This window comes from Neoarius graeffei, chromosome 16, assembly GCF_027579695.1.
Source record: "Neoarius graeffei isolate fNeoGra1 chromosome 16, fNeoGra1.pri, whole genome shotgun sequence".
Taxonomy (NCBI): Eukaryota; Metazoa; Chordata; class Actinopteri; order Siluriformes; family Ariidae; genus Neoarius; species Neoarius graeffei.
In genome coordinates this window covers 50,719,029-50,735,631 of record NC_083584.1, presented here as the reverse complement: position 1 = coordinate 50,735,631, position 16,603 = coordinate 50,719,029, and the positions used below count along the sequence as shown (strand labels likewise).

Sequence of the window (16,603 nt, the reverse complement as noted above, 5' to 3'; positions counted from 1 at the left end):
AGATGAGCATGGCAAACAACATTTCGATATGCTGTATTATTATTAATAATTATATTTTATAATAATTATTTAAAAAACTAATTACAATATATTTAATAATAATTATTTTTAAAAAGTATATTTTTTTTCGCAATTTTTTTGTTATCATCCCTCCAACTTTCTGAGGCCCCACTAGCGCCCCCCTAGCGGCCCCCCAGGGAGCCGCGGTCCCCACTTTGAAAACCACTGTCCTAGGCAACAGCAAAGCAGTGGCACGCCGTCTTGCTTACCTCGCTTTTTGGGTTACAGGCAACATAGAAGAGAAGGTACGTGCAAAAATGCAGAAAAGCTCGTTTTCTAACAGCATCAAATCCGAAATACCCTCCCCTGACTTTGACACATCATCCTCGGGAAGTAAATAACACGTTAACTCGCTTGTAAATGAAACTAAAATAATATTTAGCCAGCTGTCCAACTTCAGCCAGCCAGTTGCGACCTAATATCCCTAATAAAGTCAAGTAGCAAACTGTTTGTGTTTGTTTTGGATTTATATATGTCAAAATGATAGATAGATAGATAGATAGATAGATAGATAGATAGATAGATAGATAGATAGATAGATAGATAGATAGATAGGGCGGCATGGTGGTGTAGTGGTTAGCACTGTCGCCTCACAGCAAGAAGGTTCTGGGTTTGATCCCAGTGGTCGATGAAGGCCTTTCTGTGTGGAGTTTGCATGTTCTCCCCGTGTCTGCGTGGGTTTCCTCTGGGTGCTCCGGTTTCCCCCACAGTCCAAAGACATGCAGGTTAGGCTAATTGGTGGCTCTAAATTGACCGTAGGTGTGAATGTCAGTGTGAATGGTTGTACCCCTCCTCTCGCCTGCGACCCTGTAGAACAGGATAAAGCGGCTAGAGATAATGAGATGAGATGAGATATAAAATACACACACCAGACAATTTATTAGAAACACCCATCCACCTGCTGCTTGATGCAGTTATCTAATCAGACAATCCCTTGACAGCAGCACAATGCATAAAATCGTCCATCCATCCATTATCTGTAGCCACTTATCCTGTTCTGCAGGGTCGCAGGCAAGCTGGAGCCTATCCCAGCTAACTATGGATGAGAGGCAGGGTACACCCTGGATAAGTCACCAGATCATCACAGGGCTAACACATAGGCACAGACAACCATTCACACTCACACCTATGGTCAATTTAGAGCCACCAATTAGCCAAACATGCCTTCCTTTGGACCGTGGGGGAAACCGGAGCAAACCCACGAAGACACAGGGAGAGCATGCAAACTCCACACAGAAAGGCCCTCGTCAGCCGCTGGGCTCGAACCCAGGACCTTCTTGCTGTGAGGCGACAGTGCTAACCACTACACCACCGTGCTGTCCTGCATAAAATTATGTAGATACAAATCAAAAGCTTCAGTTAATGTTCATTTCAAACATCAGAATGGGAAAAATTGTAATCTTTGTGACTTTCGCTGTGGCGTGGGTGTTGGTGCCAGATCGACTGGTTTGAGCATTTCAGAAACTGCTGATCTCCTGGGGTTTTCATGCACAACAGTCTCTAGAGTTGACACAGAATGGTGCAAACATCAAAACCACTGAGTGAGCGACAGTTCTGTAGGTGGAAGTATCTTGTTGATAAGAGAGGTCAGAGGAAAATGGCCAGATTGGTTCGAGCTGCCAGGAAGGATATAGTAACTCATATAATTGCTCTTTACAACCACATTGAGCAGAAAAGCATGCAATTCTTGGACCACAATGGAAATAAGTGTTTATAGTGGTGCTTGAAAGTTTGTGAACCCTTTCGAATTTTCTATATTTCTGCATAAATATGATCTAAAACATCATCAGATTTTCATACAAGTCCTAAAAGTAGATAAAGAGAACCCAATTAAACAAATGAGACAAAAATATTAGACTTGGTCATTTATTTATTGAGGAAAATGATTCAATATTACATATCTCTGAGTGGCAAAAGTATGTGAACCTCTAGGATTAGCAGTTAATTTGAAGGTGAAATTAGAGTCAGGTGTTTTCAATCAATTGGATGACAATCAGGTGTGAGTGGGCACCCTGTTTTATTTCAAGAACAGGGATCTATCAAAGTCTGATCTTCACAACACATGTTTGTGGAAGTGTATCATGGCACAAACAAAGGAGATTTCTGAAGACCTCAGAAAAAGTGTTGTTGATGCTCATCAGGCTGGAAAAGGTTACAAAACCATCTCTAAAGAGTTTGAACTCCACCAATCCACAGTCAGACAGATTGTGTACAAATGGAGGAAATTCAAGACCATTGTTACCCTCCCCAGGAGTGGTCGACCCACTAATATCACTCCAAGAGCAAGGCGTGTAATAGTCGGTGAGGTCACAAAGGACCCCAGGGTAACTTCTAAGCAACTGAAGGCCTCTCTCATATTGGCTAATGTTCATGAGTCCACCATCAGGAGAACACTGAATAACAATGGTGTGCATGGCAGGGTTGCAAGGAGAAAGCTACTGCTCTCCAAAAAGAACATTGCTGCTCATCTGCAGTTTGCTAAATATCACATGGACAAGCCAGAAGGCGATTGGAAAAATGTTTTGTGGACAGATGAGACCAAAATATAACTTTTTGGTTTAAATGAGAAGCGTTATGTTTGAAGAAAGGAAAACATTGCATTCCAGCATAAGAACCTTATCCCATCTGTGAAACATGTTGGTGGTAGTATCATGCTTTGGGCCTGTTTTGCTGCATCTGGGCCAGGATGGCTTGCCATCATTGATTGAACAATGAATTCTGAATTATACCAGCAAATTCTAAAGGAAAATGTCAGGACATCTGTCTATGAACTGAATCTCAAGAGAAGGTGGGTCATGCAGCAAGACAACGACCCTAAGTACACAAGTCGTTCTACCAAAGAATGGTTAAAGAAGAATAAAGTGAATGCTTTGGAATGGCCAAGTCAAAGTCCTGACCTTAATCCAATCAAAATGTTGTGGAAGGACCTGAAGCGAGCAATTCGTGTCAGGAAACCCACCAGCATCCCAGAGTGGAAGCTATTCTGTACGGAGGAATGGGCTAAAATTCCTCCAAGCCAGTGTGCAGAACTGATCAACAGTTACCGGAAACATTTAGTTGCAGTTATTGCTACACAAGGGGGTCACACCAGATACTGAAAGTAAAGGTTCACATACTTTTGCCACTCACAGATATGTAATATTGAATCATTTTCCTCAATAAATAAAGGACCAAGTCTAATATTTTTGTCTCATTTGTTTAACTGGCTTCTCTTTATCTGTTTTTAGGACTTGTGTGAAAATCTGATTGTGTTTTATGTCATATTTATGCAGAAATATAGAAAATTCTAAAGGGTTCACAAACTTTCAATCACCACTGTATGTATTACAGGATTGATAATGTTTTCATAATTATTTAAATATGATCAGGCAAACCTTTTTGTGTTTTTAGGATGCTTTCTGGGAAGGGTTTATTACTCTCAAAAATAAAAGAGGCAAAACATGATACAGCAGAAAGAACTTCCAAAAGGAAAATTCCTGAAGATTCTGCTGAGCCTACAAATGAAATGTCCTCTGGAGTAGTGGAGGCATGGCACAGATGTGTGGCACCTGCTGATAAACAGCTGAGAGGACCACCTCCCATTACAACAGCATGTGATGAGTCTAAAGCGTTAACAGATAAGACACTAAAGGCTACAGTTCAGCCACAAAAGAATGAGAGGTGCACAGATGTGACTTTCATCAATTATTTTCTCTACTGAAAAAAAAGAATCTATATGAATTTACATAACCTAGCACCCCACAAGGTTGGATCTGATTCTAAACTTTCATGATTTTGTTTTTTCTTAACATACAGTGCTGCTGTTATGTTATTTTACAGAACAGTTGAACAACATATATGTTTAATGAAAGTACTTATGTGATTAGGTTTATGTAACAGACTGTATTCTTGACATTGATGAGTTCTCCTTGTGAATTTTGCAGTGACCACATGCAGAAGGAGCGGGAGAAGAACAGGGCTCATCAGCAACAGTATCTGAAGTATCTACTCCCCTTCAGGCCACAGCAATGTACAAAGAGAAAGCAGAGTGCTGCTGAGATAACTGATATTCTATACGATGCTGTGAGTTGAATACAAAATGTGTTTTTTCAGTTTCTGGAATTTTTGTGCAGTGTCAAAATGGCTCCATAAACACTACATAGTATTTTTGCTTCAATTGTTTAGTTACATTCATCGCATAAACCCCATCAGTGGCACACTACATTATGGGATTTCTCCACCCACTAATTAATATCCATTGCAGTGCATTGTATGAGTATTTGAACTGTGTGTCATTTAGGATGACTGATGTTTTTTGACCACAGTGATAAGATAATTTTTTGTTTGTTTGTTTTCCATCTTTATCCTTCTTTCTCAGGATGGGTCTTATCTTCCATCATTTAGCACTCTGCCTTCCCAGCTCAAAAGCAGAGAGTGTTTGCTTTTAATGGTGCCCCTCTTGAGCCCTGGTGTGGTGGCAGGTCAAGCAAAATGAAAGGCACAGACAGTGGAGTCACCATCACTCGAATCTCATATTTACAATTCACTGATAGTGTGGTTTATGTCATTGGTATGTATCATTGTGATTAAATTAGGAAACTTTGATTGGATAAATACTTAAAGTCTAATGTGGCATTGGTCTGATATGTGGCAGGCCAAACCCAGCAGCTGTAGTGCAGAGGACAGTGTGACAACCACTGCTCCATTTTGGGTCACTGGATTGCAACAGTTCTGGAACAATGATTTCTTAGTACTTTACATCTGCGCTGTGCCTCCTGAAGAAGTTAAGTCAAGTGTATTTGTATAGCGCTTTTAACAATAAACATTGTCGCAAAGCAGCTTTACAGAATTTGAACGACTTAAAACATGAGATAATTTTATCTCTAATCTATCCCCAATGAGCAAGCCTGTGGCGACGGTGGCAAGGAAAAACTCCCTCAGACGACATGAGGAAGAAACCTCGAGAGGAACCAGACTCAAAAGGGAACCCATCCTCATTTGGGCAACATCAGACAGCATGACTATAATATTAACAGTTTTAACATGAAGTCAGTTTCGTTGATGTTATAAACTCTTCACTGATGGAAACTTGAGTGCAAAACTGTTCATGACAACTGCAGTCCTAAAGTTAGCAAGTCAACTGTAGTCCTCAGCCATAAAAGCATTACTGTAAGAGTCCAGCGCATCCTCCAAGTGTGAATTTCAACTGTCCTCATGGGGCCGTCCTCCACAGGAGCGATGCAATGAGACTCCAACCAGACACAGGGCACCAGGATGGATCAAGCAGGTCCGAGGAGCAGAAGAGGTCAGCATCTCGATCCCAGGACCAACATGTAACTCAGAGGGACAGATTTGGGGGGAGGGGGGGAGAGAGAGAAAGGGAGAGAAAACACAGGTTGTTAGGTATGCCCAATGTCACCTGAATAAATAGGACCAGTATACATATTGCACTGAGTACAAGCAGGGACTCCGGCAACTAACTATGGACCCTTTTCACGTGACGTCACGACAAACGCGGCCGCCATTTTGGACATGTACTACCAGTAGTTTACCACAGCCAGCATTGAGGAACGGCAGCAAAGAAAGTGTTTATTTTCAGCAAGACTTCCATCATGCCACTATATTGTTGTGCACCTGGATGTAGTAACCATCAACAAACAAGGCAAGGGTTATCATTTTATCGGATCCCGACGGAGAAGATGGATAGCGGCCATTAACAGATTGGCAGCCCTCGGCATACCAGCGCTTGTGTAGTGACCACTTTGTTGGAGGTAAGACGAATAAAATTAGCCAGAAAAGGCATTACATTGCTGTTAACATTCTGTGGCGGCGAGTGTGTAACCAAATAGGCTAAAATAACCCATTGTAACCTCTTTGTTCTTCTGTAGTAGCTATTAGCTAACGACATTAGCTAGCGTTGTGTTCCTTTGCTGTTGGTAGACTGTAGGACAGATCAGAGGCAGTGTTCTACAAACAGCGCTTAATTTGAGGGGGAGCAAGCCGGAGCGCGCTCCGGAACCTCGGGCGTTGGCTCCGGCAGCTATTTACACTGGATCCGGTGATCCGACACCTCTTTTGACTATGTAACAAAAAAAAAAAAACGATTGTCTTTAGGCTTGCCATCCTTCCACTTGCGAGTGGTAAGTGATCTGCGCTGGGATCACACACACAGCGGCTCAGTCCCGAATCGTGGCTCGTGCACTTCACTCGCGCGCTGTGTGAGCTGCGCAGGGCCGGAGTGCGCACCCTCCAGAGGGCACTCGCTGTTCAGGGCGGAGTGATTTGGAGCGCAGGATGCCTGCGGAGCCGAGCGTATCCGTGTATTGGTGTTGCTGTGTGCAGACGAATCGTGTATTGGTGTTGCTGTGTGCACACTAATCGCTTTTAAAAACGTTAATCTGATGATCCGCTGATACGGTCTAATGTAAACATGGGCTAAGTGTTCAAAACAAGAGGAACATGTATTTGTCTCTTAAATCCAGGCCGTTCCCTGTAATCTCTAACAACGGTTGGAGAAAGTAATGGCAAATAGTGAGTGCACAAACCATAGAAGGGAAACTGTACACAGCGCCAGGGCAGTGTGATGGTATGTCTACTTTTAGATTGTGTTAGCTTATCAATGAACACACTCGTCACTCGACGAGTTTCACGTCTTTACGACGGATACTTAAATGTGTTAGGTATTATTGTTGCAGTCTAAGCAGTCATTGTAGCAGCTAGATGAGCGAGAACCGAAAGGGTCTGTGCCATAAACCGTTATTTCTGTACGGCGTTGCTAATGTGTCGTTACTGTTGTTATTTCTCCCTCTGCTCGCCCTGTAAATGCCCTACGTCGCTGGATAGCGAAGGTGTTTTCTGCATCTCGCTCCTTTTTCTTGTATGTTCTCCGTTTGTCGCCTTCCTCGCATTCAAACCAATTCGAGCCGAAGTCTGCTACATGTCCAAAATGGTGGTCGCGTTTACGAAGGTCACGTGACTGAAAAGGGTCTATAACAGCATAACTAAAAGGGGAGAGCCAGAAGATAACACAGCCATGAGGGAGCCCCAGGACATAAAGCAGCCAGCCACTACACTGTCAACAAACTCGAGTGAGCAAGTGAGTGGGGACTGACAGCATCCATACATCCCAGTTTACCAAAACACTCTATGTCTGAGGACCTTCCAGATCTACACCTTTACCTCATAAACACTATTAACAAAAGGCTTGACTAAACAGATATGTTTTCAGCCTAGACTTAAACACTGAGACTGTGTCTGATTCCCGAACATTACTTGGAAAGCTGTTCCATAACTGTGGGGCTTTGTAAGAAAAGGCTCTGCCCCCTGATGTAGCCTTCACTATATGAGGTACCAGCAGATAGCCTGCACCTTTTGATCTAAGTAGGCGTGGCGGGTCATAGAGGACCAGAAGTTCACTCAGGTACTGTGGTGCGAGACCATTCAGTGCTTTAAAGTTCAATAGTAGTACTTTATAATCAATACGTAATTTGATTGGGAGTCAATGCAGTGTGGATAAGACAGGGGTGATGTAGTCATATTTTCTAGTTCTAGTAAGGACTCTTGCTGCTGCATTTTGAACTAACTGGAGCTTGTTTATTCACTTATTGGAACATCCAGACAGTAAGGCACTACAATAATCCAACCTGGAGGTAACAAAAGCATGAACTAGTTTTTCCGCGTCACATAGTGACATTAAATTTCTTATCTTAGCAATATTTCTGAGATGAAAGAAAGCTATCAATTGATATCAATGTTATCAATGTGAGTTTCTAATGAAAGTCTGGGGTCAATAATCACTCCGAGGTCTTTTACTGCTGCACGTGAAGAAACAGAGTTACTGTGTGTTACTTCAGTTTCATCAGAGTTAAGCAAAACTGAAACCAGGTCACCACACACAAAATTTTGGGTGAGAATTACAGACCCTATTCTCAATCTTTTCCTGGGTTCTTATTCTCATCTCATCTCATTATCTCTAGCTGCTTCATCCTGTTCTACAGGGTTGCAGGCAAGCTGGAGCCTATCCCAGCTGACTACGGGCGAAAGGCGGGGTACACCCTGGACAAGTCGCCAGGTCATCACAGGGCTGACACATAGACGCAGACAACCATTCACACTCACACCTATGGTCAATTTAGAGTCACCAGTTAACCTAACCTGCATGTCTTTGGACTGTAGGGGAAACCGGAGCACCCGGAGGAAACCCACGTGGACACGGGGAGAACATGCAAACTCCACACACAAAGGCCCTCGTCGGCCACGGGGCTCGAACCCGGACCTTCTTGCTGTGAGGCGACAGCGCTAACCACTACACCACCGTGCCGCCGGGTTCTTATTCATTTGGTTTTAATTTTTATTAGGCTTTTTATTTGTTTTCTTTCCAGTGGAAGAACATGAAGAGGGGCTGGACATTGTTCTATCAGCGAGTGTCAAAGTTCCTGGCTCAGACTCACCTGACGACAGTGGTGTCCTGGCTGCCAGAGATTAACCACTTACTAGAACAGCAAGCTCATCCTGCACTTGTCTCTTTGCCCTCTTCAAGGCTTGACTGCTTTGTTTCAGTTAGTCCTGACAAAGAGGTTAAACTGATTTAAATGAATGAACCAAACCAGACAAATGAATTTTATTCAAATTCATTTGATTTAATGGTTGAATTAAGTGATTATTAATACTTGACTTTTTGCTGGGTTGCAGGCTGTCAAGAAGGCATTTGGAACAAATCCTGGCTTCTACTGGCAGACACTCAACATTCAAGAGCAAATATGTCAGTGGGCAGAGGCCACGACTTCTCAGCAGCCTCACACTGAGGTGAGAAGGACTAAGTCATTTGGAATATTCTCAATAGCATTTGTAGTACAAAAACACTCTCTTATTTTCAGGAATAAGTGCAAATGTGTTTTTTAGTCTCAGGTAGTGCTGGCATTGGTGTACCAGGCAATGTTTTATAACCCACTGGCAACACATCATACCCTTCAGCTTCTGTTTAGCTCAGGCTTGGATGTGTGGGGTCTCCAATTCATCTACCCTTCTAAAGAACTCCTAGCTGTCTGTGCAGGTAAAACCAGTCAAACAATGTTAATAGCCTTAATATATTGCAGCTTCAACAAATGGTTATCATGACAGAAAAACTAACTGTGTAGGGCATTTTTGAAATAAAGGCCACTTCTCTATGAGAACTAGTAACACACTTGAGCAGATTCCTGTCATAAGAAGTGTTTCTGTTCAACTGGCTGCTCAACTTCTCAAGGTACATAAAGTTCTTCTGACCCAGAACAAACTGAAAATCACACCCTTTTCTGACGTCCTCTCCTTAAAATGATATCTTAATGTCTATATTAGGGGGTGGTATGGTGGTGCAGTGGTTAGCACTGTCACCTCACAGCAAGAAGGTTCTGGGTTCAAGGACAGGGGCCTTTCTGTGTGGAGTTTGCATGTTCTCCCTGTGTCTGTGTGGATTTCCTCCAGGTGCTCCAGCTTCTTCCACAAAAACATGCAGTTAGGTTGACTGGCTACTCTAAATTGTCCATAGGTGTGAGTGCGCAGAACAGAACCGGCCACCCTCCTGCTGCAATTCTGGCCAAGTCAACCAAACATGGTTCACCTCAAGCCCAGGTCAGTTTCAGCAGTGATGATAATGACAGATGTCTATATTGCAAACTTCTGTAGTTATGCCAATACTTATCCACATTTACATATACTTTGTTTGCATATGTATGCTTTATTGGCTCAAATATTTGACAATTCTATAAGGATAAGAAAACTTACTTATTTACTTACTGCCCATTATTCCTCCTAGCATGTAGGGTAGCCCTTCAGTTGGTGTTTCAGTAACATATTTGTCTTGCGGGACAGGGTTGTTAGCCCTGCGCCCAACCCCCAACCTGGAGGACCAGTGGATCGCTCTTCATCTCGCCTCTTCCCTTCAACCTGTCCAACATAGGGGGCCCTACCAGGAGACAAATCTCCCGCTGGCATAGCTCTAGGGGTCACTGAAACACACAAGCTCCCTGACCACGACAAGCTTGCAATCCAACAGGGAGAAGGATAAGAAAAGCTCGATTTAATTCATTTTAATGATTTATCCTTATTTAGAAGGTATTTTTATGTGAACCCTACCACTATGTCTGCAGAAACATGGAAAACTGAAGAAAACCCCAATGTTGCTGGAAAAACAAGTCATTTTCATTTACAAATTAGCACAAATAGCAATTAGAATGTTTTACTGGAAGGTTGCTGTCAGAATGTACTTAAAAATTGGGACACAATGCTGCTGCTAGAGCCTTTTAACGTGAATTTCATTATAATGCTCATATAAATTTCTGTGAATATTTTCTTTCAATAATTATGCAAAAGATTATTTAAGAATGACAAAAATTTGCAATGAGCATACAAGTTAATGTTATTTAGAAATGTTTTGGGGTTTTTTGTTTTGTTTTGTTTTTTTTGAGACTCCAACAGAGATATGCTGCCCTGTGCACAGCCTGTGACACAGAAATATGGTTTTAATTTGGAGTTAAAGGGATCCTCCAGCAGATTTATTCTCATACTTATTTTAAGTAAAAGTAGTCACAGATTGAAAAAATCAAACTTTCATTTTCGGAGACCAAATAGCGTTCAAGAAAAATGAATTTTCTTTAAAAAGCCAGATGGGCTTGATGTATGTGATGTCATGTAGTGGTCGCTTGGAGCAGCTCAGCTGTTTATATTCTCTGTTTACATCATAGTTTTGCTAGTTTTACAAGTATTTTACTGACTTTATCAGTTTTTAAATAAGTATGCCTCATTGTGTAGCATATAAATGCCACAATGATGCTAAAAAGAAAACACAAGCTGAAACTAGACTGCATTTCTGCAGAGAAAATGGAAATTCTGCTTGATCAGCTGGAATAGTGTCAGCAACATAAACTGGATCGGACATGAGACCTTGCACTGCAAAATCTTTTCTTTTTTTTTTACATGATCTACATGGTGCTGGTTCTGGGTAGATTAATAGAGAGAGAGAGAGAGAGAAAGTGTGACTGTGCGCTCTAAAATCTCGATTTAAAATGGCTCTACTCACAGTGCGACATGACACTTCGTGCTCTAAAATCTTTTTTTTACATGATCTGCAGCTGGTGCTGGATAGATTAACAGAGTGTGTGGCATGGTTCAAGACAGACGTGTCAGAGTTGGAACAGTGTCGATATCTCAAAAGCTGTAGGAGGAGTAACAGTGCCAAAAAAATGGGTGAATTAATAATCTCATCTCATCTCATCTCATCTCATTATCTCTAGCCGCTTTATCCTTCTACAGCTGGGGTGCTATGGTAACGGCCCGCGGGCCGGATACGGCCCGATTGGTCATCACATCCGGCCCGGTGGTTCATGAGACTTTTTTTTTTTTAAATAATAAATTAATAAAAATCGAATATTGTGGGGTTTTTTCGTAATGATTTTAAATCTAATGTTTCAATTTGATTCCATTTTCGTGTAATCCATCGGTTCGTTTTTAGCTGCTCTCTGCTTGCTGCAGCACGCGCAGGTGCAATGACCCAGATTTAATGTAGAGTAGGCTAGTTGTTGCTCGTTCACAAGCAACAACAGTCTAAAAAGAGAAAAGTTGATTCTGAGGGTCGCATCTTTCAGGAAAAATGGAGAGAGAAATACTTTTTCTGGGAAGTAGGGGGAAAACCTGTTTGTCTGATTTGTTCGCAACAAGTGGCTGTACCGAAGGAATACAATGTCAAAAGACATTACGAGACCCACGCCGACAAATACAGCCAATTCACCGGGCAACGCAGGACTGAAAAGCTAAATGAGCTTGCCTCAAACCTTCAAAAACAGCAAGCAGCTTTCTCAAAGTCTCGAGAGACACATGAAGGTTCGTTTTAATATCATACTGTTAGGACTAGGACTGTTTTGGCCTCTAGAGGCCGCTGTTATTTCCTTTTCATGTCGTGTTTATTTTGGCCTCTAGAGGCCGCCACTGTTCCTGTGTTTTGTGTTTGTGTTAATTGCCTAATTATCTTCACCTGTGTCCTTAATTAGTTTGTCTATTTATACCCCTGAGTTCAGTCCTCTTGTCACGGAGTCTTTGTGCTGTTATGTTTATCTCCAGTTTCCTTTGTACTGTGTTTTTTGATCTTCTTAGCTTTTGAATTTTTGCACTTTGCTTTTCTTTTGGATTATACTCTTTGGTTTTTTTTTTTTTTTTTTTTTTGTCTTTTGTTTTGCCCTGTATATAGTGTATATAGTTTAAATAAACCTTTTGATTCTTTTTCTACTTCCGCCTCACGCCTCTGCATTTGAGTCATCCCCCTGGTGGCCTAGTGGGGGTTTGCTGGATTATCACACCAACGAACCAGGTTCGAATCCCAGCAAAACCCTAACAGAAAGACTCCGTCATGACCGACTCAGCAGAGGCTGCTTCAACTGTCTACCCGGCCAACCTTCAGGGACTTATGGCAGCTTTGACACGCTTCGGAGCGACCATGGACGCTCATGGACGTACGCTCACCAGCCAACGTGAGGCCCTCGCTCGCCACGAGGAACTGCTTCAGCAAATTGGGAAAACCCTGGCACAGCTGACATCTCTGCCTGCATCTCCTGCTCCTGATCCAGTTCCTGCTCCTGATCCAGCTCCCACTCCTGCTCCAGTGCCTCCTGCAATGCTGCCTTCTTCACCTCGCGAACCCAGCCTTCCTGCACCACAGAGGTATGACGGCAAGCACAGTGAGTGCCGAGAGTTCCTTACCCAGTGTCAACTCACCTTTGAGCTTCAGCCTACCACCTACACTACGGATCGCCGCAAGATTGCCTTTGTGATCACCTTATTAGCTGGTAAGGCGCGAGCCTGGGCTACTGCTATCTGGCAAAGACAGGGACCTGAGTGCTTTGATTTCCAGCTGTTTTCTGAAGAGATGCTTCGGGTCTTCGATCAGGCAGACATCAGTACCGACGCAGCCCGAAAGCTCATGTCCATCCGGCAAGGAGGAAGCGTCGCAGATTACGCCATCTCGTTCCGAACACTCGCAGCAGTAAGTGGATGGAACGAGACTGCCCTGGTGTCAGCCTTCCACCATGGTCTGTCTGACCCCATCAAGGACGGTCTGGCCTCTATTGGATGCCCAAGTGACCTCGAAACCCTCATCTCACATGCTATTCATCTGGACAACAGGATGAGAGAACGCCACCAAGCCTTGAGCCCCCCCAGCCTCCCTACCTCTACCTGGAGACCGTCTACCTCCTTCAGTGACTGTCCAGAACCCATGCAAGTGGGTCGTACTCGCCTCTCCGCATCTGAGAGGGAGCGCAGAAGGAGGGACAAGTGCTGCATCTACTGTGGCAAGCCTGGTCACTTCCGAGCATCATGTCCCGAACTCTTGGGAAAAGGACCGCCCCGTCCAGCCGAGGGAGGGTTGTGACGGGGCCTACCCTCTCTCCCGGACTCCCTGGTCAAGGAATCTACATCCCGGTCTCCATCTCCTGGGGTGAGTCTGTCCACTCTTGTCAAGCTTTGATAGACTCAGGGGCGGCTGGGAACTTTATGGATATTCACTTCGCCCAAAGCATCAATATTCCGACTGCACCTCTTGAAGTCCCACTGTCTGTGTCTGCCCTCGATGGCCAAGCGTTAGGTGATGGAAGAGTCACCCAAGTTACTTCTCCAGTTTTCCTCCAGTCTCAAGGTCACAAGGAAGAAATATCCCTGCACCTGATTCCTTCACCTGAGTTCCCAGTTATTCTAGGCCTTCCTTGGCTTACTCGCCACAACCCTCGCATAGACTGGGTAACAAGCCAGGTTGTGGAATGGGGCCCTGCATGCCATGCCTCTTGTCTGCTCTCTAGCTCTCCTGTGTCTCCTGCCGAGCCCCCTGATCTCACCGAGTTATCTCAAGTTCCCACAGAGTACTGGGATCTCAAGGAGGTATTCAGCAAGAGCAGGGCCGCCGTTCTTCCTCCGCACCGGGCCTACGACTGTGCCATCGACTTGCTCCCTGGGACTACCCCTCCTCGTGGCAGACTGTTTTCACTCTCTCAGCCAGAACGCAAGGCCATGGAGGAATACCTCAAAGATGCCCTGGTCTCTGGGTTTATTCGACCCTCCACTTCACCTGCTGGAGCCGGCTTCTTCTTTGTCGGCAAGAAGGATGGGGGGCTCCGACCATGTATTGATTACAGGGGCCTGAATAAGATCACTGTGCGCAACCGATATCCCCTTCCGCTGATGTCCACAGCTTTCGACCTGCTCCAAGGCGCCACCGTCTTCACCAAGTTGGACCTACGGAACGCATACCACCTCATCCGTATCCGACAGGGAGACGAGTGGAAGACTGCCTTTAACACCCCGTCTGGGCACTACGAATACCAGGTGATGCCCTTCGGACTCACCAACGCACCAGCTGTTTTTCAGGCCCTAATCAACGACGTCTTAAGGGACATGATTAACCTATACGTTTTTGTCTACCTCGACGACATCCTTATCTTTTCCAAGACCGTGCAGGAGCACCGCCACCATGTCCGCCAGGTTCTCCAGAGGCTGCTACAGAACAATCTGTTCGCCAAGGCCCAGAAATGCGAATTTCATGTTCCCGAGGTCTCCTTTCTGGGATTTATTGTACGGACAGGCCAACTCCAAATGGACCCTGCCAAGACCCTGGCCGTCCGGGATTGGCCTACTCCCAAGTCCGTTAAGGAGGTTCAGCGGTTCTTAGGATTCGCTAACTTCTACCGCAAGTTCATCAGGAACTTCAGTTCTGTGGCAGCACCCATGTCAGACCTCACCAAAGGGACAGGTGGATCTTATGGCTGGTCTCCTCAGGCAGAAAAGGCGTTCAAAGACCTCAAGGACTGCTTCTGCACGGCACCCATTCTGGTTCTCCCGGACACCTCCCAACCATTCATCGTGGAGGTGGATGCCTCGGACAGTGGTGTCGGCGCGGTGCTCTCTCAACGTTCGGAAGGAAAGCTGCACCCCTGCGCTTACTTCTCCCACCGCCTGAGTCCTGCTGAGTCCCGGTACGATGTGGGGGATCGAGAACTGCTAGCGGTCAAACTGGCCCTTGAGGAGTGGAGGCACTGGCTGGAGGGAGCACAACATCCATTCCTGGTTTGGACTGACCACAAGAACCTGGAGTACCTCCAGCAAGCCAAGAGACTGAACCCTCGACAGGCTAGGTGGGCCCTGTTTTTCAGTCGGTTTGACTTCACCCTCTCATACCGCCCCGGCTCCAAGAACACCAAACCTGACGCACTGTCCAGACTGTTCTCTGCCACTAACAGGGAGAATGAAGTCGGGCCTATTATCCCTGTGTCCCGGATTGTGGCCCCTGTCCGCTGGGGTATTGAGGAGGCTGTCCGACGAGCCCAACGCCAGGACCCCGGTCCTGGGACGGGGCCACCAGGCCTCTTGTACGTCCCACATCAAGCCCGGGCCAAGGTTCTCCAGTGGGGTCACTCTTCCCCTCTCACCGCCCACCCGGGAGCTCGGAGGACCCTGGACTTCCTGAAAAGACGCTTCTGGTGGCCTAACATGGAGAAGGAAGTAAGGTCATTTGTCCTGTCCTGTGAGGTTTGCACCAGAACCAAGAACCCACGACAGCGTCCCCAGGGTCTCCTGCATCCTCTGACCATTCCCCGGCGTCCCTGGTCCCACGTGGCAGTCGACTTTATCACGGGTCTCCCTGAGTCACAAGGTAACACGGTCATTTTGGTCTTAGTTGACAGATTCTCCAAGGCCTGCCGCTTCATACCACTGTGCAAACTCCCCTCTGCTCTTGAAACTGCGAAACTTTTGTTTAATCATGTCTTCCGAGTCTTTGGTCTTCCACAGGACATCGTCTCAGACCGAGGGCCCCAGTTCTCCTCCCGAGTGTGGCACGGGTTCTGCAAGGTCATCGGAGCCACTGCCAGCCTCTCCTCTGGGTTTCACCCACAGTCCAATGGTCAGACGGAGAGGCTCAACCAGGACCTGGAAACCACCCTGCGAGGCCTGGCTATGGATAACCCGACATCGTGGAGCACCTGGCTGCCATGGGCGGAGTACGCCCACAACACCCTGCAGTCATCGGCCACCAAGCTGTCGCCATTCCAGTGCCAATTCGGGTTCCAGCCACCTCTGTTCCCGGACCAGGAGGAGGACGCGGGGGTGCCCTCGGTCAACCAATATGTGAGACGGTGTCGCAAGACCTGGAGCAAGGTCAGGAAGACCCTCATACAGACCTCCAGAACCAACCAGACTCAGGCCAACCGCCATAGAAGACCTGCACACGCTTTCCGCCCTGGGCAGCGTGTTTGGCTGTCCACTAAGGACCTTCCACTGCGGGTGGAGAACCGCAAGCTTGCTCCTCGCTACATTGGCCCCTTCAAGGTGGTGCGCAGGGTGAACCCTGTCTCCTACCGGCTCCAGTTGCCCCGGACTCTGAGGATCAACCCCACTTTCCATGTTTCCCTGTTACGGCCCGTACTGACATCTACGTATGCCCCTGCCCCTAGGAACCCCCCACCCCCCCGCATCTTCCAGGGGCAGACTGTGTTCACTGTGAATCGCCTGCTTGACTCCCGCCGGGTCCGCGGCGGGTTGCAATATC

The 16,603-nt window shown here is 45.8% G+C and overlaps 1 protein-coding gene across 1 annotated transcript in view; it reads left to right on the top strand.

Annotated features, from left to right (window-relative positions):
• Nucleotides 1-317: 317 nt before the first annotated feature.
• LOC132900247 (dynein axonemal assembly factor 8) overlaps nt 318-16,603 on the top strand; it is a 107,971-nt gene continuing 91,685 nt past the window's right edge. Inside the window, 9 exon segments of the mRNA XM_060942259.1 lie at nt 318-393; nt 3,429-3,720; nt 3,984-4,122; nt 4,418-4,609; nt 4,694-4,827; nt 7,924-7,945; nt 8,421-8,615; nt 8,731-8,844; nt 8,947-9,091. Of these exon segments, the coding sequence (XP_060798242.1) occupies nt 318-393; nt 3,429-3,720; nt 3,984-4,122; nt 4,418-4,609; nt 4,694-4,827; nt 7,924-7,945; nt 8,421-8,615; nt 8,731-8,844; nt 8,947-9,091 (1,309 nt within the window).